This window comes from Rhinatrema bivittatum, chromosome 1 (assembly GCF_901001135.1).
Source record: "Rhinatrema bivittatum chromosome 1, aRhiBiv1.1, whole genome shotgun sequence".
In the NCBI taxonomy this organism is placed as follows: Eukaryota; Metazoa; Chordata; class Amphibia; order Gymnophiona; family Rhinatrematidae; genus Rhinatrema; species Rhinatrema bivittatum.
In genome coordinates, this window is record NC_042615.1 from 827,584,130 (window position 1) to 827,607,385 (window position 23,256).

A 23,256-nucleotide genomic window follows, 5' to 3' on the forward strand; every position below is an offset into this window, starting at 1 on the left:
GAAGACCAACAAAAGAGAGACCAGGACCACCCTGATTACAAAAAATGAAAAGCTCAGATAATGGAGGTAAAAAATGCATAAATGTTCAGATTTTAGTGACTGGATTATGTCACCTTTGGGCATGTGCATTTCTCGTATGCATTAATGTTCACATTTTAGTGATTGGATGTGCATTTCTCGTATGTTTGCATTTTGATCAGTTCTGGAGGAGTTTCTCTTTCTCTGCTGTTGTGCTGCCTACAGGGTCTGGTTTCTCAGGGTTTGCATTTCAGTTTTAGTCTGCAGGTTTCTCTTTCTAGCCTGTGGGGGTCCCTTGTTCTGTATTAGGTAAGGGTCTTCTGTGAGTGTGACAAAGGAGGGGGATCCTGCTGTGTGTAGTTTCTGGCTAGGACTCTGTAGTGATCTGACTTCTGTTTTTCCAGTAAAAACTGGGGTGGTGATCCAGGGCTCAGTGTATTATTTGCAGTGCTGCCTTTTCATAGGTAGGGTGGTTGCTCTTAGTCCTGGGAGTTAGTGCTGATATGGCATGGTAAATTTGCTGGGCCAGCGATCATTCCACCGCTTCCATCACGGTGCTGCCCCAACTCCTCTTCTTCTGGTGCCGCCACCACCCAGACTCCGTCCCAACTTAGGTATCGCACGTGAAAAAGGACCCCTAAGGGGGCAATTTTCTAACAGGAACGCACGCAAAAAAGGGACTTTTCACACGCGTGCAATACGTAAATCAGTGTGGAGTTGGGGCGGCATCGGCACCGGATGTAGAGGAGTCAGGGCGGCATCAGGGTGGATGTGGCAGAAAGATCACAGGCCAAGAAAAGATAAGAACCTTAACGCTGCCAGTAGCTCGCTTCACCCCCCTGCCCCCCATTACCTCGCGATTCAGAGAGGCTTGCGCCATTGGAAAATCCAGCCCTAAAATACCAAACCATCTTTTGAACCTACACCTATGCCATGTAATCAAAGAAAACCAAATAATGTCAGTAACTGTATACAAATCAAGGTAAGCAATTAAACATTGCTCTGATGAAATACCAAACATTCTATTTAAATAAATACAAGCATATACACAACAGACAAGAAACAGAGTAGAAAGCTACCAACAACCGACATTTACACACATAAAACCAGGTTATGTGCACGCATTTACACAAACTGAGCCCCAGGCTATTTTAGTACAGACATTTACACACATAAAACCAGGTTACATGCATACATTTACACAAACTGAGCCCCAGACTATTTTAGTACAGACATTTACACACATAAAACCAGGTTACATGCAGACATTTACACAAACTGAGCCCCAGGCTATTTTAGTACAGACATTTACACACATAAAACCAGGTTACATGCAGACATTTACACAAACTGAGCCCCAGGCTATTTTAGTACAGACATTTACTCACATAAAACCAGGTTACATGCACACATTTACACAAACTGAGCCCCAGGCTATTTTAGTACAAACATTTACACACATAAAACCAGGTTACATGCACACATTTACACAAACTGAGCCCCAGGCTATTTTAGTACAGACATTTACACACATAAAACCAGGTTACATGCATACATTTACACAAACTGAGCCCCAGGCTATTTTAGTACTGACATTTACTCACATAAAACCAGGTTACATGTGTACATTTACACAAACTGAGCCCCAGGCTATTTTAGTACAGACATTTACACACATAAAACCAGGTTACCTGCATACATTTACACAAACTGAGCCCCAGGCTATTTTAGTACAGACATTTACACACATAAAACCAGGTTACATGCATACATTTACACAAACTGAGCCCCAGGGTATTTTAGTACAGACATTTACACACATAAAACCAGGTTACATGCATACATTTACACAAACTGAGCCCCAGGCTATTTTAGTACAGACATTTACACACATAAAACCAGGTTCATGCACACATTTACACAAACTGAGCCCCAGGCTATTTTAGTACTGACATTTACTCACATAAAACCAGGTTACATGCATACATTTACACAAACTGAGCCCCAGGCTATTTTAGTACAGACATTTACACACATAAAACCAGGTTACATGCAGACATTTACACAAACTGAGCCCCAGGCTATTTTAGTACAAACATTTACACACATAAAACCAGGTTACATGCAGACATTTACACAAACTGAGCCCCAGGCTATTTTAGTACAAACATTTACACACATAAAACCAGGTTACATTCATACATTTACACAAACTGAGCCCCAGGCTATTTTAGTACAGACATTTGCACACATAAAACCAGGTTACATGCAGACATTTACACAAACTGAGTCCCAGGCTATTTTAGTACAGACATTTACTCACATAAAACCAGGTTACCTGCATACATTTACACAAACTGAGCCCCAGGCTTTTTTAGTACTGACATTTACACACATAAAACCAGGTTACATGCATACATTTACACAAACTGAGCCCCAGGCTATTTTAGTACAGACATTTGCACACATAAAACCAGGTTACATGCATACATTTACACACACTGAGTCCCAGGCTATTTTAGTACAGACATTTACTCACATAAAACCAGGTTACATGCATACATTTACACACACTGAGCCCCAGGCTATTTTAGTGTTGCGGTCTCCACCGCTTCCCCCTTGCTAGCTGTGTTCAGGGCTCACCTCCGAGGCCGGGAACGCCGCCTCCGCGGCTCTGCTGAGTATTCAGGACGTCCGCCATTGCTGGGCCGTCTCGCTGCCGCCCCGCGCGCACGCGGGGACGCGCGTTATGGACGTACGCTCACCGGAAGCCTGACCCCGCCTGAGCTGGCCACGCCACGCCCCAAGCCCGATATAACCGGCATCCCTCAGTCCTCTCATTGCCTTGCAACGAGGGTCGCTACAGTATGTAGTTCTTAGTTGCACTTCCGTTGTTCTGCTTCAGCTACCGACCTCTGCTTGTTCCTGACTCTGCTTCTGCCTGCCGCCTGCCACCGACCTCTGCCCGTTCCTGACTGCCTCCGCCTGCCGCCAGCCACCGACCTCTGCTCGTTCCTGACTCTGCTTCCGCCTGCCGCCAGCCACCGACCTCTGCTCGTTCCTGACTCTGCTTCCGCCTGCTGCCAGCCACCGACCTCTGCTCGTTCCTGACTCTGCTTCCGCCTGCCGCCAGCCACCGACCTCTGCTCGTTCCTGATTCTGCTTCTGCCTGCCGCCAGCCACCGACCTCTGCCCGTTCCTGACTCTGCTTCTGCCTGCCGCCAGCCACCGACCTCTGCCCGTTCCTGACTCTGCTTCTGCCTGCCGCCAGCCACCGACCTCTGCTCGTTCCTGACTCTGCTTCTGCCTGCCGCCTGCCACCGACCTCTGCTTGTTCCTGTCTCGACCGCTGCCTGCCGCCTGCCTCAGTCCACGGCTTCTCTGCCGCAGCTGCAGCGCTCCTGTCCTCCGGACAGTGCCTCCTGCAGGCCTGGGCTGGAACTACTGCCAGACTGTCTTGGGTCCTGTTACCTTCTCGTTCCTGCAAGGCTCAGGCCTACTCGCTGCTGGCTCCCATATTGCACCCTGCAAGTTCCATTCGAGACATTACTGACTCTGACCTTGCTCCCGCTTGTTCTGTGCTCCCTGGCCTATTGGCTCTTGCTACCGGACTCTGTGCTCACCCTTGCCCGGGCCTTCCTAGAGAGACTATCACTGTACAGAAGTCCCAAGGGACTGGGACCCTACGGGCTCCTCCTGGGGGTTCCTGGTTCCCGGGTGAAGACCTGTGCCTGTGGCTCCGCCTCCCGAGCTACTCTACCCAGGGTGGTTCGGCTCAAGGGTCCACTCTCGAACCGCAGCTTCCCAGACTGCAACATTTAGTACAGACATTTACTCACATAAAACCAGGTTACATGCAGACATTTACACAAACAGAGCCCCAGGCTATTTTACTAAAGACTGGGACCTAGAAGTGATGATGATAGGAAACCCAGGAGAGAGAGAATGCATCTGGTGCTGGTCTAGGTGAGTTTTATGTCTCATCCTCAGATTTGGGTCAGATATCACCTGAAGTGGGATATTTCTTTTATATGTAAACCTCATTATGTGATAAGTTGTAACAGAGCTCCCACAGGTGGTCCTTCACCCTGCGGGGGTCTGCATGGGAAGGTTTTAATGCAAAAGCAAATCCTCAGACTGGGCAGAAGTCTCCTGGTGATCAGGAGTTTGTTTCTCACCCTGGGGTCTCCCCTATAAAGTGACTTTGCTATTCTGTGACTTCCCAGGAGAGGGTGAGAGCGTCTGCTGCGGATCTTGGGGGTTTTTACTTCTGATCCTCAGATCTGGGTCTGATATCTCCTGATGTGGGATGTTACTTTTACATGGAGATCACATCATGTCATGCACTGTAACACAGATCCCACTGTGACTCTCTCACCCGGAGGCTCTAATCAGGAAGGTTTTAATGCAAAAGCAAATCCTCAGACTGGACAGAAGTCTCATGGTGATCAGGAGTTTGTTTCTCACCCTGGGGTCTCCCCTATAAAGTGACTTTGCTATTCTGTGACCTTCCCAGGAGAGATTCTCCCTAATATCACTGCTCTTTTTCTTTCATTTAGGGTGGTGCTGCCTCTGTGATTCCTCGGGTAAGCCTAACTTTAGCTCCTACTAATTATTCACAATAATTGTTGCTTAAAACTTGTGAAACTTTCTCAGAAAGGGTAGGGATGGGTAAGGGGTCACACGTGCTTGGCGGGCACACGCCTGCACTCGCTGAGGGGGGGCATTGTGACGACTGGGTCCCTTTAAGCTTCCGATCAGTAGCGCCATCCAAGATCGGCCTGTTCTTATCTCTTTTCTTCCCCGTCTAATGCTGGGACTGGACTTCCGAGTCCCCTGAAAGCTGGAAAAAAAAAATCACAATTCGCAGCAGTGCAGGCGGTGGTGAAAAGTAGGACTGGATCTCCCTGTGCTTGGGGTCGGTGCAGCCTTTCTTCTCCCAGACCTGGGGTGCACAGCAAGCCAGCCAGCTCTGCTTTTCTGAATGTAACGCGTAGACATGATTTTCATTTTCCTACATTTGGCCTAATTCTTAGACCCTTACCTCCGGTTAAAAACTAGCCTCAAATCTGAATGAAGGAAAGAGATTTGAGGCTAGTTTTTAACCGGAGGAGATTAGATGGACACTTATGGCTCTTATCTGCTGCTATATTGGGTCATGTTATCATGGGGTTTGTTGCCAGAGGATGTCGTTAGTGCAGTTAGTGTAGCTGTGTTTAAAAAAAGGTTTGGATAAGTTCTTGGAGGAGACGTCCATTACCTGCTATTAATCAAGTTTACTTAGGGAATAGCCACTGCTATTAATTGCATCAGTAGCATGGGATCTTCTTAGTTTTTGGGTACTTGGTAGGTTCTTGTGACCTGGTTTGGCCTCTGTTGGAAACAGGATGCTGGGCTTGATGGACCCTTGGTCTGACCCAGCACGGCAATTTCTGATGTTCTTATTTATTTATTTATTCAACTTTATATAGCGACTTTCAACTTAATATCAAGGCGGTTTACAGTCATGGAATTTGCAGTAGCAAAGTTCAAAGCATACCCATATAACAAACTTGTCACTATAGATTTTACATTGTTTTTTTGCTAAAAATGTAAGGCTAAAATGCATGTTCTTAATTCCTTTTTCTAACTTCTGTTTCTATTGTATCCTGTTTGTTGACAATTTGTGTCAGAAATGGCTGGTGAAAATAACTTCCTGGTTGTACTAATTGTAAGAGTTTGTGATCAGAATGAAACATCCACTTCTGAAATAGTAAATGACTGCAGATATGGAGCATTGACCCCATTCCCTCAAATTTTCCCAGCTGAGATTCTTCCTCTCTGGTTTTCTCCCTCTTTCCATAGATGAGAATAAAACTTCCATTCACAAACCAACACCTGCTCCCCATCTCCCCTCCTTCTCCTCACCCACATTGTCTTTCCTGATCTCTCACCCCTCTCCCCATCGCTGGCCTCTGAAATAATCTTCACCTGAATTTTACCACAACATTGGCAGAATGTGGCAATTCTGCTTCCATGAACCCCGATTCAACCCCCTCCCCCCAACATTATGCAGCTTTAGGGGAGTCCTGGGGTTCAGTGCCCTCACCGTGTGCATTAAACTGGAGGTTCTGGAAGGAGACCCGATCCTGCTCTAAGACAGCCTGGTTCTGTGATTGCTGTGTAGAGGGTGTGAGCTGTTTCCTGTGGGGAAAGATTGGGGAGGGGACAAACATGACTCAGAAACTCAAGAATCCCGTGGAGACCTGTTGCCAAGGCAAGGAGTGAGTTGTGGGCCCTTCCTTAAGTAGCAGGGCCTGATGACATCATCATCCGGGGCCGCACGTTAGTTTCCTGCAGCGGCCCTCTTAAAGGCTGGGAAGGTGCGCCCATGCGTGTTTAGAGAGAGGCGGGATACTGGACAGCGGCACCACAAAGCGTCTCATCTGCTGTTAGCCGAGCCAATCCTCTCCTCAGACAGGAATTTGGGGTGGCTATGCATGAAGGAAGGAAGTAGAGAGAGCTACAAAAATGGAGCTGATAAATGGGAGAAAGGAAAGGGAAGAAGATAAATGAGTAGGAGATGTGTGAGGGAACAGAAAATGTGAAAGAATTTGAGGTGAGGTTCATGGCTTAGGGTCAGCGGGGAGATATGGGGAGGAAAGCAATAGTACGGAGGGGAGAGAAGAGAAGGAGAATAGAGCTGTGGAGGGGGAGGTTGGTAGTGGGAGGGAAAGAGGAGGGATGAGGCATGAGAGGGAAAAGTGAGTGGAAGAAGTCAAGGATGAGGGGAGAGATGTGAGAGAATTGTGTGGGAGAGCAGAAAAATAGAGTCAGGGATTGGGTGGAAGAGTAGGGAATGGAGGATGCAGTGACTTAGTCATTTGGTGGAAGGTTTGAGTAGGGGGTGTTAGATGGGCTATGGTGTGAGTGAGAGGGTTCAAAAAGGTATGGAGTGTTGAGAAATGGTGTAAAGAAACTGGAGGGGCTGGGGAAGATTGAGAGGGAATGAGGGACAGGAAATCTAGGAATGAGCAGAGGGAAGTCCTGCAGTTTCCAAAGGACCCAGACTGCCCACTATCAAAGTCCGGATGCTGGGTCATGAACCATTGCCATTGGCCTGACCAGCCTGGCACTCTTATGTTGAGAGACGCAGGTGAGCAAGGGGGTCAGAGATGGAAGAAATGGGGGAGCTGGGGAGGAGGTGAAAATGGGAAAAGGAGGCCTGGTAAGGGCAGAAGAAAAGGGATGAGAGAGAGAAGTAGCTGGAGATGTTGAGGGGATGAGCGAGGTAGGTAGGTGAGGAGTGATGAGTACAGACAGAGGAGTGGGTGGAAGAGAGAGAACACTGAGAAATGAGGGAAGGGGAATGGGAGGACTGGGGAGGGGGTGATAGTGATAGATAGGTAGGAGGAGAAAAGAGGGAGCTGGGGGCCTGGAGGAGGAGAGGTGAAATCTTGTTATGAGAGGATAGAGAATCAAGGAAGGAAGAAATGGAGACAGTAGATGAAAGGGAAAGATCAATGCCAGAGACAGATATAGGGGAAGGAGAAGACAGGAGGAGAGAGGCCATGAAAAAGACTTCAAAGACCAACAAAAGTGACACCAGGACCACCCTGATTATAAAAACAAAAAGCTCAGATAATGGAGGAGAAAAATGCATTAATGTTCAGTGTTTAGTGATTGGATTATGTCACCTTAGACATTTACACAAAGTGAGTCCCAGGCTTGTTTAATATAGATATTTACACATATAAAACCAGGTTACATGCAGACATTTATACAAAGTGACACCCAGGCTACTTTAATACAGATATTTACACACATACATCCAGTTTATGTACAACATTTATACAAAGTGAGGCTACTTTAATATGGATATTGTTTAAAAGACCACCTCAGAGGTAAAACAGTTTAAAAGAACAACTCTGATTCTACTTCTAATTAATACTCTTTATTGTAAATCATATACTATGCATACACAAACAGATCAATACACAGGAAGCAAAACGTACACAGGAAGTAAACATATACTTACATTATAGTAAAGAGCTCAGCGCTGGCTCTGCAACAGATACAGAATCCTTGCCAACCCTACTACATACCAGCTTTGCTTATATAGGTTAAAAATACAAAGTCAGCTAATCATCTGATTTCTGCTTGCATGCTTCACACCACTAACTTGTTACGCTGTCTGCCTACAGGCAGCTGTTATTTGTCTCCCCTTATCTCCCCCTTGCATTCTTTCCCACAGACTACTTGCTGCGTACCCTCTGCGATATCTCCTGTCCCATCCTGTGGCTTGCTTTGTTGATTCTCCGTTGTCTGTGAATTCCTGCAAAAACAGTTTTACAGCTTTCTTCTCTGGCATCTGGCATTCAAGGTCCCAGGTTTGTGTTCTGGGACCTGCTGGTATTTTTCCATACCAGCAGTATGTTCAGCAATGGTGGAAAGGCCGGGGATTGAACCCGGGATAATCAACAATCCTCCCTTGAACCGGAGGGGCCTCCGGTTCACATTGGTATTCAGGTCTTCACACAGGGGACTAGCAGAGAGACGAGGGCCGTTCTTCTCAGTCTGGGGATGATGCTTTCCTTAACACCTCCCTTTTAACTACTCTCACTTTCCTCAGCCCCTCTATCTCCGACCTGCGTTGTGATATGTATCATGCGAGCAGCATTCAGATTACTATTGCTATAGGCTATCATATTTGTCCTTATAGACTCTGGTCGTTTCTAAGTTTTACAAGTCAAACCACAATTCCACATATTTAATGTAATGCTACTGAATAGAGTTATCAATAATGGATGAGTAAGCCACTTTACATATTTGCAGCTGAGGGTGATTTCTTTCAGTGAGAATATCCCACCAATGATGGGATAGGTCATCTTTTCCCAGGCCAAGTCTCAGTGCTGCAGCTGCTGCCGTTTCCCTAACATTCCATCCCTGAATAATCAGGTCCTGCAATCCACAGTAGTGGAAGAGGCTATAGTAGGAGGGTGGTCAACTTAATTGGTGAACACAATGGGTCAACACAGGAGACAATTACAAATGACAAGTATGATAGGGTGTAGGAGTCAATTTAACATAGCGGAGCGACCGGTCATCAATGAATTTGTGACTCAAGGAATGAAGATGTTCAGCTACAAATAACATGTGCTGTAATTAATGAGAGGCATGAAATGCTGGTCCTCTCAGGACTAGCAAACAGAAAACCAAGATAGGCAAGAAAAAGCTCCTTCTGAGTAATGGGTCAGAATTTCCTTATCAATACCTAAACCCCATCTAAACTGCATGGCCCTGGAGTTTAACTGACACAGAGATCTGCCCAATTTAAAACAGTGGCAAGGCGTGCCTGTGGCCTGCCAGGAGTGGCAGTGAATGGTCTCAGTATCTTGAATCTTCTGTCATCCATTGCGATCTCCATTCTTCCTGTTGTATGTGGTTGGCCTCTCTGACTTCTGGGGGACACCCAGCTCATCAGGATAGATATATAGGCCACCTTTCATTGATGATTCAGCATCAGGCCTACTGCGCTCAGTATAGCCTGCATCCATATGTGCAGTGATCTGGGTGCCTCTCCACCCCTCGATGAAGTATGGTCTTAGGTCCTTGCTCAACAGCATCTCCCACTGGCAGCATGCAGTCTGCTAATCTCATTATCTTTTAGGTATCTGGAACAGTTAAACTCAGGTGTAGTACATACTCCCCCACCCCCTGGTGGTGCCAAAAAAGATAACAACAATAATTACTGTTTCAAAGATCTAGTCTAGGTCTTTCTAAAAACAAACTATTGTCTGAACCATTAACACAGAGAAGAGCCACTACAGAGCAATAAAACTGCATCAATTCAGTATCATGAACGTGAGAACCAAAATAGTAACAATTGCAAGTAACAGTGTGACTAGGTATTACTGAGTGTATCATAATCATATTTCATCATAATTATCAGTTATTACATTTCAAAGAGATATACATATTACTTAAAAACATTGTCTAAGTAAGGCCACCCCTATGGAACAAGGAAATTCTGAGCACTTCAGTCCATAAAATGAAAGATTCAAGGTATCTTCTGTGGCAAAGGGTGGGAAGACTTCAAGTCATGAGGTCAATGACAAATGAAGTGTATATGTCTTGCAGCACAGCCTCAGGAAGCTGTCCTCGAAGTACAGCAGCTGCACTCCCAGCACTAATTCAGATGTTTGTGTGTATGGATTAATACCTGATAGAAGATGAATAAAACCGAAATTAAGTAAACAAGAAACTCTACAATAAACATCAATAAATCCCCGTATGCAATAATCCCTATATACACTACTCATATGGATATCCAATATTATTTTATCATAAGTCAAATAAACAGCTACATAATATCTAATCCCTTCTTTGTTTTCCCACTTTTCTATAAAGAAATACAATATTCAGACAAAAGCAACCCAGATGCTTAGACATCCTTTCATTCAAACTGTCACACATCTATTCATTGCACAAAAGTCAAAACAACAATTAGCACATATTGTGAGCTCAAAAATCAAATCAATAAGTACAGTTAAACCAGACAAAAACTGGAAAATGTTTGAATTGGCCAGGGTAAAACAAAAATCAGGATTCTGTTTAAAAATGGAAAAGAAAATAACCTGGAAAAATCTGGAAAAATTAATGATATCAGTCTCACTTCTTTCATGGCAGGAAGGCCGTCGACCTGGAAAATAAAATCTGGCATACAACAAAATTATTATAAGAATGATTACAGTCAAATTATTTCATATTTCTGTTAAGCCTCAAGGAGGCGCTACTACAAGGCACTCTAACTGGGCCACGGTCATAGCAGGGACAGCTTTCTTCTTTGCCACTGTGGAATAATACCAATTTCAGTTTTTAACCTTGGAGCATAAAGTCAGTTAGCAGAAATCCTGAGCTACAATGATATCTCTGCCCTCATTGCTGAGGAAAGGAAAACAAATAAAACCTGTAGTTCTGTGAAACATAATAAAAGCAATTGGAATTTCCAAGGAAAAGCTTGTGGGGTTGCCGTACTGGCTAGACTCCCCTTCAAGCCTGCTCAGCTTTTTTATAAAAAAACATTTTGCTAACAGTGTCTACGGGGAAAGGCCCCCCTTCTCGGAGTGGAGAATTACTAACAGCAGCACTTGAACCTTTACCTAAAGTAATGATAGAAAAGTACCGTTGACGCTAGGCCTTGGGCTGGAGACAGCGCTCCCACAGACTGCAGCAGCGCTGACTCAAAATGTTTTCGTAGTAGGAAAGACAAATACATTCCGTTCCCTGGGTAAAACTGTACTGGCAAGTAACCAAAAAGTCACCCCTTAGCATAATTTACTCTAAAACATTATTAAAACACTTTGTCCACAAGACTTTAGCAGTGACTGCTTCACTTAAATGACGTCAGAAGCTATTGTGTATTCAGTGCACGTTTCTAGTCAGTAAACTCTGTTTTCATCTACACACAATGACACACAAACAGAACATATAATGACAGAGAACCACAGACAGAAAACGATTATCGAACATTAAAGTTCAAAAAGTAGGCCTTTTAAAAGTAAAAACAAAAATCCTTGGATCCAAAATTTATATTTAAAATAGATCTGATCAGAAAAAGAAAACCAAAAGCTAGGCGCAGCTTTTATTCTTGTAAGTCTGTAAAAGAACAATCTCACATACAAAGAGAGAATAATAGTAATCTTTTTAAAGACATTACAAAGTATTACATGGCTAGCTATAAGTAACTGAGCAGCACCGTTAAAGTTAAACATCACTACTTAGATTATCTTCTAACTAAAAGATTCTAATTGCCTTAATCACTGAAACCAAAATTGCTTACATTCCTTCAAGTTTAGTCATGTGGGATAGATGGGAGAAAGAAAAGAAGTTTAGTCTTTCCTGGCTTCTGTAAAATCTTTTAGCTACATCTATAGCTGCACAATTAAAATATTACAAGCTTTTCATTAGGTTATCAGCTGAGGCCACATAGGGGCCTGCCGGGAAGGGAAGGTAAAAATGACAATTTCTTCCTGTATGTCCATTTCTCAATAACAAATGCCACAAAACTTCTAACTAAATATAAGCCTCCCTTCAACATCCTGTTACAGATGTATGCAATGACGGATTTTCACTCCTCCCTCTTCTGAATCATTTGCTCCTCTGTTCGCAGTGGTGTTTATATTAATCAGAGGAGGAGTTGGTTTTATGTTGTTCCCAAAGGATTCTAAATCTCACTTAAATCAGTCTTACACTGCTCATAGCGTTATATATCTTTTGCCAAAGGGGCAGGGAAAAAATAGTTGTTTTCTCCAGTTTTTAGCCAATCTTAACAATAGTCATATCAAAATTGTGCTCATTTTTGAGCATTGTGGCATGGATATACTTAAAATCTTATTTCCTATATCACCAAAAGAATTCGTCTGCTAAGGCATTAGAATATTAGAATAATCTGCATGGTAACAATCTCCAGTAACAGAGAACAGATTCCACACATATAAGTGTTTTTTTTTCCAGACTGTCCTTCTTCTTTCTATCGTTTAGTAATTTAAGTAATGAAGCTAACTGGCTTACTTCCAATGACCCTTCCCTCGGCCATGAGAGAAAGGAGTCTTTCAATGAATATTTCAGCCATTTTTCATTAATCTTATTTATCAAATCTTTATCGAATGGAAATAAATCAATAACATGTTGGACAGCTGTGCATGCATCAGCACTATCAATATATAAGGTATGTAGCGTGCTAGATTGTCCTATTTGGTCTTCTGAAACCCGGTCTGCCATAACAGAATCCTGCCTACGTTTCCTACGCACTAGCAACTGGATATAGTAACAAATGCAAAATAGACACAAAACATATATACACACTACTAGCACACCACACAGTAAATACAAGCAAAATATCACTGCAATCTTTTCTGCAGTATTTTAACCCTGGGTACCCACAAGAAAAAGAACAATTGCTGCAGCGTTAAAACCTTTGGCGCCTTTTCTCAATTCATGATTCACACAGGACTTGGTCTTTACCAAGAACGTGAATCTACGATTCACACAGGACCCAGCCTCTGCCGAGAACGTGAATCTAAACCTCTTAGGTGCACCTTTCAGCAAGATTCACACAGGACTTGGCTTTAAACTGATTACTCCCGGGCCACGGCTGATCATTCCGAGCCCTGGGGAATCACCAAAGAACGTGAATCTTCTACTCTTCACTAGAAACAATCAGTTGCTCCCACAAACATATGCGGAATTTAACTCCCCGGCATCTCCACCAATTGTTTAAAAGACCACCTCAGAGGTAAAACAGTTTAAAAGAACAACTCTGATTCTACTTCTAATTAATACTCTTTATTGTAAATCATATACTATGCATACACAAACAGATCAATACACAGGAAGCAAAACGTACACAGGAAGTAAACATATACTTACATTATAGTAAAGAGCTCAGCGCTGGCTCTGCAACAGATACAGAATCCTTGCCAACCCTACTACATACCAGCTTTGCTTATATAGGTTAAAAATACAAAGTCAGCTAATCATCTGATTTCTGCTTGCATGCTTCACACCACTAACTTGTTACGCTGTCTGCCTACAGGCAGCTGTTATTTGTCTCCCCTTATCTCCCCCTTGCATTCTTTCCCACAGACTACTTGCTGCGTACCCTCTGCGATATCTCCTGTCCCATCCTGTGGCTTACTTTGTTGATTCTCCGGTGTCTGTGAATTCCTGCAAAAACAGTTTTACAGCTTTCTTCTCTGGCATCTGGCTTTCAAGGTCCCAGGTTTGTGTTCTGGGACCTCCTGGTATTTTTCCATACCAGCAGTATGTTCAGCAATGGTGGAAAGGCCGGGGATTGAACCCGGGATAATAAACAATATTTACATACATAAAACCAGTACAAGAGGATATTTCCTCTATAGAAAAGGTACAATCATCCATCATTAAGGGGGAATTGGCTTTAAGTAAAAAAGTAGAAGTGTTGGAAAACCATGTCACATATACAAATTTAGGAATCGTTAATTTCCCTAAATGTAGGATGGTCTCACCTAGGGAACAACTGAATAATTATTTTTTGGAAATTTTGGCATGGCAGCCTGAAAATTTTCCACAAATTACTAATGTTTATTTCATTAATGAAAAGAAAATTATTACCCCAGAGCAAATGGATATTTCCTTAAATATAACTGAATTAATAGAAACATCGTATGCCTCCCAAGTGGAGATGAGAGGTACTCTTCTAGTTAAGTTTGCAATGTCTTTGGATAGAGATAAGGTCTTAAAGGCCTTTATGCTGAAAAGATCCTCTCTCTACTTGGGACAGGAAAAAAGGAAAAGATTCATTGCTCTGGCTAAAATAGCTAGACATTTGGTATACAGATAGGGGCTGATTTTCAAAACCTACGCGCGCGGTTACTTTTGTTCGCGCCACCGGCGCGAACAAAAGTACACCAGATTTTATAAGATACGCGCGTAGCCGTGCGTATCTTATAAAATCCGGGGTTGGCGCGCACAAGGGGGTGCACATTTGTGCAACCTGCGCGCGCCGAGCCCAGCGCGGCCTGCCTGTTCCCTCCAAGGCCGCTCCAATTTCGGAGCGGCCTCGGAGGGAACTTTTCTTTGCCCTCCCCCCACCTTCCCCTCCCTTCCCCTACCTAACCCACCCCCCCCCCCCCGGCCCTATCTAAAACCCCCCCTTACCTTTGTTGGCAAAGTTACGCTTGCTGACAGCAGGCGTAACTTTGCGCGCGTCCCCGGCAGCCCCGCTCCGTGCTCCGGTCCCGGGGGCATGGTCCGGGGGCCTCGACCACGCCCCCGGGCTGGCGCAACTCCCCCCGGGCCCGCCCCCGAAACGCCGCGGCACGCCCCCGAAACGTCGCGTCATTTCGAGGACGCCCCCTCCCTGCATTACTAGTGAGAGGCTGGCTTCACAGACAGGGGGGAGCTGCCTGACCCTCACTCCTGACTTCCCCCATGTCCCAGCCAGTGAATGGTGTGTGGGTGAGGGGGGGGGAGGATGGTGAAGTCTGAGACAGCTCCCTCCCTGCATTACTAGTGAGAGGCTGGCTTCACAGACAGGGGGGAGTTGCCTGACTCTCACTCCTCTGGGGTATTGTGATCTTCCTGCACACAGTGCCCTATCCCTGATACCAGGGGTGTTGTGATCTTCCTGCATGCAGTGCCCTATCCCTATTAATACCAGGAGTGTTGTGATCTTCCTGCACGCAGTGCCCTATCCCTAATACCAGGGGTGTTGTGATCTTCCTGCACACAGTGCCCTATTCCTGATACCAGGAGTGTTGTGATCTTCCTGCATACAGTGCCCTATCCCTGATACCGGGATGTGTGCAAGAAGATCACAACACCCCCGGTATCAGGAATAGGGCACTGTGTGCAGGAAGATCACAACACCCCTGGTATCAGGAATAGGGCACTGTGTGCAGGAAGATCACAACACCCCTGGTATTAGGGATAGGGCACTGCGTGCAGGAAGATCACAACACTCCTGGTATTAATAGGGATAGGGCACTGTGTGTAGGAAGATCACAACACCCCTGGTGTCAGGGTTAGGGCACTGTGTGCAGGAAGATCACAACACTCCTGGTATTAATAGGGATAGGGCACTGTGTGCAGGATAATCACAACACCCCTGGTGCCAGGGTTAGGGCACTGTGTGCAGGAAGATCACAACACTCCTGGTATTAATAGGGATAGGGCACTGTGTGCAGGAAGATCACAACACCCCTGGTGCCAGGGTTAGGGCACTGTGTGCAGGAAGATCACAACACTCCTGGTATTAATAGGGATAGGGCACTGTGTGCAGGAAGATCACAACACTCCTGGTATCAGGGTTAGGGCACAAGTTCTAGTCACATTGACTGATCACATTACTTGTTTTGTCAAGCTACCAACTGTTTCCATTTCCCATCCCCCATATACTGTCAGTGGGAACCTTGGTAACATGAATAAATAAGAGGGCAGCCAATAGGAATACATATTCATTCCTAAACTGACCTTAACTGACCTGAAAAGTGTCAAATTGTATCATTTTCAGTTAGTGCGCACTAACTCCCAGTTAGTGCGCACTAACTCCAGTTAGTGCGCACTAATCGGAAAAAATTGTATCATCGGAAAAAATTGTATCATCGGAAAAAACGATTTTTAATGATTTTTTAACTAAAAAATCGTGCCTAACATGATTTTCTTGCCCTGCCACACAATTTCTATCGTTAAGACGATATGGAAAACGATTCACATCCCTATAAGATATGTCTATTATGATCCACTCCATTTAGAGAAATTCTTGGAAGAACGAAGGAACCAAAGGGAGGGAAATCATGCCTAACCTAACCACTAGTTGGTAAATAATGTTATGTCTACAAATTCCTGTTATAATTGAATACCTTACTAATATATATTTAGTTTACATTTGCTCTGTGCTCCCCTTTTTACTTTGTTTGGTGATTGGATACAGGAAATGTAATTATTTAATGGTTATATTGATATCTTTATGGCTCTCTATATGAATTATCCTGTATACTTAAAAATATTCAAAGAAATTTGAATAATGTAATTTGAATTTGTTACTTATTGTAAGTTGAAAATTCATAAATAAATAATTAAAAAAAAAAACCAGGTTACATGCATACTTTTACACAAACTGAGCCCCAGGCTATTTTAGCACAGACTTTTACACACATAAAACCAGGTTACATGCATACATTTACACACATAAAACCAGGTTACATACATACTTTTACACAAACTGAGCCCCAGGCTATTTTAGCACAGACTTTTACACACATAAAACCAGGTTACATGCATACATTTACACAAACTGAGGCCCAGGCTATTTTAGTACAGACATTTACACACATAAAACCAGGTTACATGCAGACATTTACACACACTGAGCTCCAGACTATTTTAGTAAATACATTTACACACATAAAACCAGGTTACATGCATACATTTACACAAACTGAGCCCCAGGCTATTTTAGTAAATACATTTACACACATAAAACCAGGTTACATGCATACATTTACACAAACTGAGACCCAGGCTATTTTAGTAAATACATTTACACACATAAAACCAGGTTATATGCATACATTTACACAAACTGAGCCCCAGGCTATTTTAGTACAGACATTTACACACATAAAACCAGGTTACATGCATACATTTACAGAAACTGAGCCCCAGGCTATTTTAGTAAATACATTTACACACATAAAACCAGGTTACATGCATACATTTACACACACTGAGCTCCAGACTATTTTAGTAAATACATTTTGACACATAAAACCAGGTTACATGCATACATTTACACAAACTGATGCCCAGGCTATTTTAGTACAGACATTTACATACATAAAACCAGGTTACATCCATACATTTACACAAACTGAGCCCCAGGTTATTTTAGTTCAGACATTTACACACATAAAACCAGGTTACATGCATACATTTACACACACTGAGCTCCAGACTATTTTAGTACAGACATTTACACACATAAAACCAGGTTACATGCATACATTTACACAAACTGAGCCCCAGTCTATTTTACTACAGACATTTACACACATAAAACCAGGTTACATGCATACATTTACACAAACTGAGCCCTAGGCTATTTTAGTACAGACATTTACACACATAAAACCAGGTTACATGCATACTTTTACACAAAGTGCGTCCCAGGCTACATTAATACAGACATTTCCACACATAAAACCAGGTTACATGCAGATATTTATACAAAGTGAACCCGTGTCTGCTTTAATACTATTTTCCCGTCGATAGCAGGGCTGAATTAGCCATGCTGTCATGGGATCTGTCAGTCAGGCCCGGGAGACGGAGCTTGTCAAAGCAGACAACAGAGCTTTGCTCTCTGCGGTTGCGCGTGTGTTCCCGCGCAGGAAAGTAACGTTATCTCCTCAGTCTGATTTTTCCTCGAGCGGGAACGCACGCGGAGCTGATTTCTCCTCAGTTTAAAAAAAAAAAAAAAAAAAAAACAGATTAAAATGTCAAAACCGGGGTTTAAACCCTGTCCTTGTGGAAAAAGAATGTCGATCACCGACGGACACGACCGATGCTATAAATGTCTCGGTCCACACCACAGTCCACAGAATTGTGAGTATTGCTCTAAAATGTCACCTAGAGCATTAAAACAAAGAGCCTATAGGCTTCAAGAAATCTTTGCCTCACGGGATCCGTCGGAGGCTCACTCATCGCCGGGCCCGTTAACTTCTTCGGCTCCAACAAAAAAGAAAACTTTCTCGTCTGATCCTAAATCCTCCATTCTAGGAGGTAATGGAAAACCAAAAAGACGAGGGCCAATGGATTCTCAGAAATCCTCAGTGCCTAAAGAGCCGCAAGATACCTTATCAGAGAAGGAAACTTTGGCGCCGACGACTTCTGCGCCTATGGCGCCAGATGCGCATATACCGTGCCGAAGACAAAGTCTGCGCACAACTTACCACTTCCGGCACAAATGGCGCAGAAGAGACCACCGCGCCGACCAGATATGCGCATGGTGCCGGAAACACCTATGGGCATGGCGCCGGAAACACCTGCGCGCACGGCGTCAACTGTAAGAAAACTTATGCGCACGGCGCCAAAAAACCCTGTGCGCTCGGGATCAAAGAAATATGTGCATAAAACTACAACCGCGCACAGTTCTACTTCCGCGCACAGATATTCAAGCGCGCATGAGTCTACAGTCGCGCATACCTCTACATCTGCGCGTAAATATACATCAGCACATAAATCTAAATCAGCGCATAGATCAAGATCTGCGCGTAGAAACCAAAATTACTCACCTCAAAAATTAAAGAGAGAATTGAAGTGAAAACGATACCCTTCACATAGCTCTTCTTCCGAGGCTGAAGTCACAGATACTGAGTCGTCATCTGAGGACTATCATATGTACTCACACCACTCCCATTCTAAAAGATTAAAAAACAGGAGTGCTACATGGGAGATGAGTCCTTCGACTTCTAAATCATCTCATAAAGTTCCATCTACTACCGGCTCATTAAGAGAACTGGTACAAATTCTTTCCTCTACCACTTCTTCAGATTCGGAAGACTTAAGAAATACTCCAGTCAATAAGACACAGAGAGATAGGGAAGTTCCTGCAACTTCACCTCCAACAACTATCTCACATCAACAAGACAATCGTATGGTAATGCCCTCTCATACAAGAGAAGCATTTTTTCAATTGTCGCAGTCTCTAGCAGGATTTTACGAGACGCTTCAATCATCATTTAAATTGACTAATATTTCTGAGGACAATGCTACGAAACATAAAGCACAGTGTAATGAAGAGCAGTCGGCAGAACCACCGACATCTCCCAGGATAAACCAACCAGCCTCGCCTACTCATATACAGGATACATCTTTTGATTCTCCTTCAATACAAACATCCCCATCATCATCAGTGGGATGTCTGTCAGATACGCAGGACCAACTACAGGAGCCGTATTCCCCTCCTGAAGACCTTACATACCCAAAATTCATAGAAAAAATGGGTACCATTCTACACCTAGAGATCCAAAAGGAAACAGACCCTAGAGCGGAAACCCTTGGACTTCTAAAGATATTTGATTCTCAGGTAGAACCAACATGCCTTCCACCACAAGAAATCCTGCATTCCGTCTTACAAAAATCCTGGGAAACGCCTTATACAACTGCAGCTGTTTCCAGGAAAACAGATATGAAATTTCGTATGAAGAAAGCATCACTATACACTCTACCACAATTACCTAACACATCAATCGTAGTAGAGTCGGCGATGCAAAGGTTCAGGAAAACAAAGTTGCACACTACTTTTCCACCGGGGAAAGACAACAACTATTTGGATGAATTTGGCAGGAAAATATACCATAACTCAATGTTAGCAGCAAGAATTATGCAACATCAGTTCTACATGGTACAATATTTATATGAGTGTATGCAAGCTATGAAAGGTATACATTCCTCAGTAGCTGAACAGATACCTCAGCCTCTTCATGACATGGAAGAATGTTCTCAACTCCTCTTGAGGTCAATCTATGAGGCACATGAAACATCATCCAGGGCATCTGCAGCAGCTATTGCAGCCCGCAGACTAGCATGGTTACGTTCAAGTTCCATACGGGATGACTTGCATGAGAAACTAACAAACCTCCCATGCTCAGGAGATAACCTGTTTGGGGAAAAGTTCCAGGAAGCAGTAAGTAAATTAAAAGAGGAAGCTCTAGCAGTACAATCTCTAACATCGAATCCTATTTACTCGACTACACGTCGTTATGTGGCATCTGCTCGTAGACAGCCTTATGCCAGACGACCCTATAGATCTTATCAAATGTTTCGTAACCAGTCATACCCTTCCTATCAGCGTCCTGCTCCACAAACCAGTACATTAAATCAACGAAGAGGTAAACCACGTAACCAGAGAAAACAGGCACAACAGCCTACTACTGCAGCAAAAGTGACCTCATCTTTTTAGTTACTTAGCCGCCACCACAACATCAAGCTCCTCCTGGCAGACTGAGGAGATACCGTTACTTTCCTGCGCGGGAACACACGCGCAACCGCAGAGAGCAAAGCTCTGTTCTCTGCTTTGACAAGTTCCGCCTCCCGGGCCTGATTGACAGATCCCATGACAGCATGACTAATTCATCCTGCTATCTACGGAAACATCGTTTACGGTAAGCAAACTTGCTTTTACACACATAAAACCAGGTTGCATGCATACATTTACACAAACTGAGCCCCAGGCTACATTAATACAGACATTTACTCACATAAAACCAGGTTACATGCAGACATTTATCAAAGTGAGCCCCAGGCTACTTTAAGACAGATATTTACACACATAAAACCAGGTTAAATGCAGACATTTACACAAAGTGAGACCCAGGCTACTTCAATACAGATATTTACACACATAAAACCAGGTTGCATGCATACATTTACACAAACTGAGCCCCAGGCTACATTAATACAGACATTTACTCACATAAAACCAGGTTACATGCAGACATTTATCAAAGTGAGCCCCAGGCTACTTTAAGACAGATATTTACACACATAAAACCAGGTTAAATGCAGACATTTACACAAAGTGAGACCCAGGCTACTTCAATACAGATATTTACACACATAAAACCAGGTTACATGCAGACATTTACACAAAGTGAGTCCCAAGCTACTTTAATACAATATTTACTGACATAAAACCAGGTTACATACAGACATTTACACAAAATGAGTCCCAGGCTACTTCAATACAGATATTTACACACATAAAACCAGGTTGCATGCATACATTTACACAAACTGAGCCCCAGGCTACATTAATACAGACATTTACTCACATAAAACAGGGTTACATACAGACATTTACACAAAATGAGTCCCAGGCTACTTTAATACAGATATTTATACACATAAAACAAGGTACCAAAAGTTATTTTTAAATAAATGCAAAAATAGACACAAGAGCCAAGACACACGAATACAAACAACCAACAACCGACATCCCCTTTCTTCCGAAAATCCCTGTAATTGAATCATTCAGTTCTTATAACAGTGTCAGTCTCTCCACTCTCTACCCCCCTTTATCCTCAACATCTGGTACCCCCATGGTTACCTTAGTATTTTCTTTTCCCTGTACGTACCTGGATCACCTGATACTCCTGGGAGACTGGTTTCCAATGGGATAGCAGGGACGCCTGCAGTGGACGCAGGTGTGCAAACGCCCAGAGTGCCATGTGATGGTGGAGGCCATTACTCTCAGGAGCTGAAGATAATTCCAGGCGGTTGGTTCTTCCTAAGCCGAAAACCGAGACACGTGCTCCCTCAGGGCTTGCGCCTTGTCCTGGCGCAGGAACACCATACCCCGCCGGGTATCGAAGCTCGCTCTTAAGAAATCCAGGTGTTGCGAGGGCACAAGGGAACTCTTTGGAAGGTTCACCACCCAGCCCAGAGAGCGTAGGAATTGTACTACTCTGGCCACTGAGGTCTGACCATGTGAGAAGGATTTCGCTCGAATCAGCCAGTCTTCTAGTTACGGATGTACTAGGATACCCTCCTTGCGGAGGGCCGCCGCCACCACTACCATGATCTTTTTGAAGGTCCGAGGTGCGGTCGCCAAACCGAAGGTTGAACTGAAAGTGTTTCCTTGTATCTTTATCGCTTATGCAGTATCTTTCGCCAGCTCTCTTCTTACATTCTCTCCCCTCTTCTTCCAGAGTCTGTCTATCATTGTCTCCCTGTTCCTTCCTCATTTAATGTTTCCAGTCCTTTCCGGGTTCCTTCTTGCAGGGTTGCCCAGTACGTGAATAACAATTTCCGGAGAAAACCAAGCAAATGTGAAACCTTTGTGCAGGAGTGGGTAAATAGAGGGACACCTGAGAAATAATTCCATGTTATTTTGTTTAAAATGTCTGTTATGTCTACAGGTATTTTGCTTTTATTCTTAGGTGTTAGGTTTCCAAATCTGAAAGTCAGGGCAGCATACACAGCGACTTCAGTAAGGTTCTGATGTAATAGATGTATTTCTAAAGAAAACACCTTGATTATTCTAGATAAAACATGCTAAAGTGATCTAACATGGGATATGAATAACATTGGCGTACAAAGAAAATTCTCAAGTTCATACTGCCAAAAGAACCCGTGTACTGAGGCGCCAGGTGTAGTCTGTAATGTCTGGAAAAAAGTGTGCAACGACTTCCACGTCGCCGAGACAAAGTGTTGACCGAGAATCTTGAAGCGAAGATACCGCCGGTGAGCCGGCAGGATGGGAACGTGCAAGTATGCTTCCGAGAGATCCAGTGAAGCGAGGAATTCTGCCTTGTGCACTGCGGCAATCACTGATCGAAGAGTCTCCATGCAGAACCGGCTGACCCTGAGGGCCTTGTTTACCTACTTCAAGTCCAGGATGGGCCGAAAGGAACCGTCCTTTTTGGGAACGATGAAGTAAATGGAATAGTGGCCCAAGCCCACCTCGTCGAAGGGGACGGGAACGATGGCCCCTATTTCCTGCAGTCGGTCTAGTGTTTGTTGAACCGCTATCCTCTTGAGATCCGAACCGCAGGGGGAGAAGATGAACCGGTCCCTCGGGGGCGGACAAACTCCAAGGCGTAACCGTCTCTTATGGTGTCCAGCACCCACTGGTCCATGGAGATAACTGCCCACTCCTCGTAGAAGTCCATGAGGCGTCCTCCGATCCGGGGAGGTGAGAAGTGGGCTCCTTTGGCA

The 23,256-nt window shown here is 44.0% G+C and overlaps 1 protein-coding gene across 50 annotated transcripts in view; it reads left to right on the forward strand.

Moving 5' to 3' along the window:
* The window catches only part of LOC115079149 (GATA zinc finger domain-containing protein 14-like), a 437,489-nt gene that overhangs the window by 69,545 nt on the left and 344,688 nt on the right, over positions 1-23,256 (forward strand). For all 50 annotated transcript variants that reach the window (XM_029582467.1, XM_029582591.1, XM_029582583.1 and 47 more), the window contains exon 6: positions 4,578-4,604. In XM_029582467.1, coding sequence (XP_029438327.1) covers positions 4,578-4,604 — 27 coding nt within the window. The remainder of the gene's footprint in view (positions 1-4,577; positions 4,605-23,256) is intronic.